The sequence below is a fragment of the Lolium perenne genome, chromosome 4 (genome assembly GCF_019359855.2).
Source record: "Lolium perenne isolate Kyuss_39 chromosome 4, Kyuss_2.0, whole genome shotgun sequence".
In the NCBI taxonomy this organism is placed as follows: domain Eukaryota; kingdom Viridiplantae; phylum Streptophyta; class Magnoliopsida; order Poales; family Poaceae; genus Lolium; species Lolium perenne.
This window is the reverse complement of record NC_067247.2, coordinates 301,949,012-301,955,239: the sequence shown is the minus strand read 5'-3', so window position 1 is coordinate 301,955,239 and position 6,228 is coordinate 301,949,012. Positions and strand designations below refer to the sequence as shown.

Below are 6,228 nucleotides of genomic sequence, written 5' to 3'. Positions count from 1 at the left end.
CGTCCCAACAAAATGGCAAGGCCGAACGAGTTATTCGCACGGTAAATGACATCGTTCGCACACTTCTATTCCAAGCCTCCATGCCGCCTAAGTTTTGGGTCGAGTTTTTACATGCTGCCACATACCTTCTAAACCGTCTCCCTACCACCGCGATCTCCGCTTCCTGCCCCTTCGTGGCTCTCTACTCTACCCCTCCCTCCTACTCCAACCTTCGGGTCTTTGGATGTCTATGTTATCCCAATATTGCATCCACCATGCTGCATAAGTTATCTCCTCGCTCTACTCCATGCATCTTTCTTGGCTATGCGCCTAATCACAAGGGCTACCGATGCATGGAAATAGCGACTCGCCGTATCATCATATCTCGGCATGTCGTCTTTGATGAGACTAACTTTCCGTTCGCTAAAACGAACGTTACACACTCTTATGATTTCCTCCAGGAACATATCGTGGCCCCTGCGGACGATGACAGCGACACATTCATCCCCGTCCCGCCACCTGCGCGCTCTCGGCAGCGTGTGGTGCCGACCCCTGCCGTGGCTCCCCGGCAGCCTGCCGCGGTCCCTCGGCAGCCTGCCGCGCCCCGCTACTCTGCCGCGGCAGCCTCACCCGCGGCGTCGCCCTGGGCCTCGCCCGCAGCGTCGTCCTCGCCCTCGACTGCGACTCCTGGGCGCTCTCCGACCATCTCGGCCACGCCCTCCACGGCATCCTCTCCACCGAGATCTCCATCGGCCAAGCCGCCACGCTCTCCCTCGCCACCACCCGTCGTTCCTCAGATGGTGACACGGCGCCAGGCCGGCAAGGTCATCAGACCACGAGAGCGCCTCAACCTCAACACCACGGCCACCGGCGTCCTGTCTCCGATCCCTAAAACGGTTCGGACAGCTCTCAAGGACCCCAACTGGCTCGATGCTATGCAGGCCGAATACGGTGCACTCATGTCCAACAACACGTGGGATCTCGTGCATCCTCCCTCCAAGGCCAACATCTTCACTAGCAAATGGGTTTTTCGCCACAAGCTCAGCCCCGACGGCTCCCTTGATCGGTACAAGGCACGTTGGGTTCTTCGTGGCTTCTCCCAGGCTCCCGGCATCGACTTCGACGAGACCTTCAGTCCGGTTGTCAAACCGGCTACGATCCGCGTCATCCTCTCCATCGCGCTCTCCCTCAACTGGGGCATCCTCCAGCTCGACGTCAAGAACGCCTTCCTTCATGGAACGTTGTCCGAGACCATCTACTCTCGACAGCCTACGGGCTTCATCGACGCCACCCGCCCGAACCATGTCTGCCGTCTCAACCGCTCTCTCTACGGTTTGAAGCAGGCTCCGCGCGCGTGGTACCAGCGCTTCGCCTCCTTCGTCGGGACCATCGGCTTCACTTGCTCCAAGTCCGACACCTCCCTCTTCGTGCTCCACAGCACAGTCGGCACAGCCTACCTGCTCCTATACGTCGACGGCATCATTCTCATGGGCTCCTCGACGCCCCTTCTTCAGCGCATCATCACGGCTCTCAACTCCGAGTTCGCCATGACGGACATGGGGGATCTCCACTACTTCCTCGGCATCGCGGTCACCCGTACTTCCTCTGGGATCTTCCTCTCCCAACAGAAGAACGCTGCTGAGATTCTGGATCGCGCTGGCATGACAGCGTGCACATCCTCATCGACCCCCATCGACACCGCGCCCAAGCTCGCCTCTACCGCTGGCTCTCCCGTCGCCGATCCTACGGAGTATCGCAGCCTTGCCGGTGCTTTACAGTACTTGACGTTCACACGTCCCGACATCGCATACGCCGTGCAGCAAATCTGTCTTCACATGCACGATCCACGAGACCAGCATCTCGCGTTGATCAAGCGTGTTCTTCGCTACGTCAAGGGCACCCTCGGCCACAGCCTCCAGCTCATACCATCCGTCGTTGATTCGATGATCACGTACAGGGATGCGGATTGGGCTGGCTGCCCCGACACACGGCGTTCTACTTCAGGCTACTGCGTCTTCCTCGGCGACAACTTGGTGTCTTGGTCCTCCAAGCGCCAACATACCGTCTCCCGTTCCAGCGCTGAAGCGGAGTATCGTGCCGTCGCCAACGCCGTCGCCGAGTCTACTTGGCTCCGCCAACTCTTGACGGAACTTCATCGACCTCTCCCTCGGGCCACCGTCGTATTTTGTGACAATGTTAGCGCCGTCTACATGTCTACAAATCCGGTTCAGCATCAGCGCACCAAGCACATCGAGATTGATCTACATTTCGTTCGAGATCGAGTGGCACTTGGTCAAGTGCGTGTTCTCCACGTACCATCATCGCGCCAATTTGCTGATATATTCACCAAGGGACTTGCGTCGCCATTGTTTCTGGATTTTCGGTCCAGTCTCAACGTCCGTCAGTCTCCCGCTGCGACTGCGGGGGAGTGTTAGGCCACCGAATATCTCTAGGATATCGGTGTCATTAACCGAATATCAACAGCATTTAGCACCTTATCTTGAGCCTTCCGTTCATAGGAGATTGAGGCCATTATGGTAGTTATTGTATACCTTGTATTTGCCTATATATATGAGATCACACGGAAGGCACCATTGTGACCTATCCCATCCAATTCTACCTTTCTACACAGGACATCCTGGCCGAGATATTGGCCGGGCTCCCTTCGGCCCGGCAGGTTCTCCGGACCAAGGCTGTCGACAAGAAGTTAAAGTCGGCAACGGAAGAAGGAAGCTTCGTCGCCTAGTACGTCGAGCACCATAAGCCGTCGATCATCTCCTTCCTGGTGCAGTTCGAGGGCGTCTTCGGACCGTCCACATGAGTGCTCTCATCCTCCCTTCAGAGTCTACCAAGCAGCTGTCTCGGAAGTTGGGGACCTTCATCTTCATTTCTGACAGCACTTCATATGTTTTCCTGATGTCATCCTCCGAATGGTCCCTACTGATACTCGCACAGAGCGTCCTTAGTGAACGCTTTTTGAAAGGGATATTTTCCATTGAACCGAAGAAGCTGCCGATTACGCTGAAGGTCTTGGTCAGGCCGACGTTATTGTCCCTGAGGTTCCTAACAAGGTCCTTTGTGTGTGGGTCAATGAACCTATGCGAAGAAAACTGCATCTTTTGGCCCCTGTTCACTGCCAAACCATGATTATGATCCCTTCTGAACTCATGAATGTACCATCCATAGTCATCTATTCGATGCAGACGAATCATAGCTCGGCAGCCGCAGCAAACCGATCGTGAGTTTAAGTGCCTAGGTTTTCCCTGTTCATATTATAAAGGAAGATGTCTTCATTTAAAAAGTGATCGTTGTCGCGAATCTGCATTTTCGTATCTTAAAAATTCTACTTGGGGGCATGACACGAGGGGTTTCTACTTACCTCACAGCCACATGTTATGTCCTGCCTGACTTTGCTCTTTGCAGGGTTAATTCTTGACGACCCGTACCTTATTCCAAAACCAATCTCCCATGAGTAAATGTTGTAAAAATCGAATGCTTCAGGCAGCAAATCAAACTCCATCCCTAACTCTGGTTCAATTATAGCGTCCGAGTGCTTGTCCCTGCATCTCCTCATAGCTTTCTCTAGTGCACTCTTCCTCCCTGAACTCGCGGGCCTGGAATCGGGAATTTCTCCACGGCGGAACCTGTATACAAAATGGAAGAAGAATCAGGCCAGCAGCTGACAACTGATTAAGTAGTTAATGGGGAATGTATTTTGGGGAAAACAAAGCTGTCCTTCGGCTAACATACCAGGCACATTCCTTGGCCATGCACATATATCTTATAATGAGTAAAGCATATTCATATCACCTAATACCTACGGGCCTGGATTGTGGGGAACGAAATATAGTCCAGTTTTGAATTTTGTATGCCACAACTAAAAAAATACAACAGCTCCACTAAGCAAAAAAGACAAAGCTACACTCTCGAACCGACAGCAATAAAAAAAGTATCCCATTGATACAGCCATGATCCTTGGGTGTCACAACCAATCAGCGGCTGAATTAGCATACCACATAAAGGCAGTTAGCCGGCAAATCATTAGCATGGATTCTAAAACTTTTGAACATAAAAAATAATAATATACACTAACAAGATCAACAAGACACAATCCCGAAAACATAGCAATGTGCAAAACTACTTTCGTAAAAAGATGTGCAGAAACTAAACTTTGATGTAGTCCTGAATTTATGTATCTGGTCACTTTAATTTCAGGAGGTTGTCTGTGGACATACGAAAGTGTTACTTTTAGAACTTGCAAGTCTGACTTTGGTTCTTCAAGATTGTCTATTGTTCCAATAAGTTGTTTCCAAGCATTTTAGGTTTTGTCATGACTAAATTGACACCTAATTTTATAAGTGAGTGCTGGTTATGTCATACTCCTGTTTACACCTTTGCCCGTACATGTATATATCGCACATTTACGGAGCTGCACCCAGATATACACTACTGACATTTAGGTTCAGATTCCGCCGGGGATGAAATACAGTATCTATCTTCAGGTCCCGCCGGGAATAGAAATTATAGCACCAATGGGCACAAAGTGGACAGAGTCGTATGAGTAAAAACAGTTTGGAAACGCTATAACAACCATCAGGGGTTCGCGAAAAAGGATATAACAACCATGTAAAACACACAGTACTGCCAGGTAAGATACTCTAACAATACCAAGGAAGTACATCTCATGTACAAATCAAGAAAACAATTATTACGTGCATGAAATGAGCTTCTGCATACTGCTGTAAGATAGAGCCTGAATCTTGTTCGCACGAGAGATAATAGGCTAACATTACTCAGATATCGCCAAAATCTCTGTCAGAAACTAAGAACGTCGACTCCACTGCTAATGTATGTACACAGACTTATAATTCAGTATGCAGATGTGAAAGAATGGCACTTATCAACGATTTTCAATTCTCTGCCAAAACTGGAGTAGTTTCAAGCATTGAAATGAAACGAGCTTCTGCATGGAATGAGCTTCTGCATACTACTGTAAGATAGATACTGAAACTTGTTCGCACGAGAGATAATAGGCTAAGTACACTCACATATTTATAAGTCTCTGTCACTAAAAAATATGAAACTTGTCAACGATTTTCAGTTATCTGCCCAAACTTGTCAACGATTCAACTAAGCCTTTCCGATAACTCCATGATAAATTATACAGCTACAAGAAGTAAACATGTCTCGTTTCTGGCAGGAATAATGAAGCAAGAATTTCGGGCGACTGACCTCTGCTTCCAGGTGCTCTCTGATGGAGGGGACTCGGTTGAGGTCGGCATATGAGAATCAGCCGGCAACGGTGATTCATTATGCAACTCTGGCGTGCTAGGATCGCTCGCTCAGGTTAGAACCCAAGCTGGACGGAGAGGTTCGGGCGCTTGTCTCGGAAGAATGGATCGGAAAGCTCGGAAACCAATCAGGCGTAAACTCGATCCCTGGCCCAGACAATCTGATACAAAAGTGGACAAAATCAAATCGGAGGGATGCGCGCAAGACGTCGGGGGAGAGGGGGATGGGGCGGGATTTGATGGACTAACCTGATGAGCAGGTCGGTGAACCCCTCCGATTGTCCGTCAATCATCATGTATTAGCCTCCCTGGACGGCTTGAATCTTCCAGATGCGGTGAGGGGCGAGGTCCGCCGGCCAGCGGAGGATAGAGGAAGAGGATGGGATCGGTGGAGATTCAAATTTGAATTGGGATGGTGGGGGCAGCGGATGGGGGGGGGGGGGGGGGGGGGGTGGGGGGTCCGGGCAGGTCAATCCCGTGACAGGAAGGACGGCGAGGACGAGCCGTACGCCATGTATCCGCCGACGAACTGTCCTTCGGCGCCGTGCGTATTTCTACCTCGCCTAGGCGTATCCGCCCGGTGGTAGGAGTCAAACGTCTGTCCGTGTGGGCCCGGTTGTGCAAATCTCCAGCAAACAGGTCGGTCTGGATTAGGTGCGGGCGCCATAAGGTCCTGGCGTTTGATTTACCGCGCGTAAACTTTTTTCGCGCGAGATCGGGTCACTGTATCACGTGAATGGCACTGCTCATTTCCGCGCGCGTGGGCTCCCCTAAACGATCCCACATCTGCGCGCACATAGTTTAACAGCTGCTGCCACATATTAAGCTTTCCCTCCACGCTCTAAAACGGCCAACAGCTGGTGCTTAGTGTTGCTCGTGCGGAGCTCGGTCAAACACTATGTCTGGCCATTTTCAATCTCATCGCAGATCGGACGGCAGCCAATGCGTGCGCAGTTAC

The 6,228-nt window shown here is 51.1% G+C and overlaps 1 protein-coding gene across 1 annotated transcript; it reads right to left on the bottom strand.

Moving 5' to 3' along the window:
* Positions 1–590: 590 nt before the first annotated feature.
* On the bottom strand, positions 591–5,699 carry LOC127295947 (protein FAR1-RELATED SEQUENCE 6-like). Its single transcript, XM_051325979.2, has 4 exons — positions 5,520–5,699; positions 5,212–5,431; positions 3,359–3,623; positions 591–3,242 (listed from the first exon to the last, which is right to left on the bottom strand). Exons 2-4 carry the CDS (start codon positions 5,259–5,261, stop codon positions 2,751–2,753), a joined length of 807 nt encoding a protein of 268 aa, XP_051181939.1. The 5' UTR covers positions 5,262–5,431; positions 5,520–5,699; the 3' UTR covers positions 591–2,750.
* Positions 5,700–6,228: the final 529 nt, after the last annotated feature.

Coding starts and splice junctions, on each gene's coding strand:
- LOC127295947 (XM_051325979.2), bottom strand. CDS start 5,261: ATGCCGACCTCAACCGAGTCCCCTCCATCAGAGAGCACCTGGAAGCAG. Junction 3,624..5,211: donor GAGAGCACCTGGAAGCAGAG/GTCAGTCGCCCG, acceptor TTTTGTATACAG/GTTCCGCCGTGGAGAAATTC. Junction 3,243..3,358: donor ACATAACATGTGGCTGTGAG/GTAAGTAGAAAC, acceptor TAATATGAACAG/GGAAAACCTAGGCACTTAAA.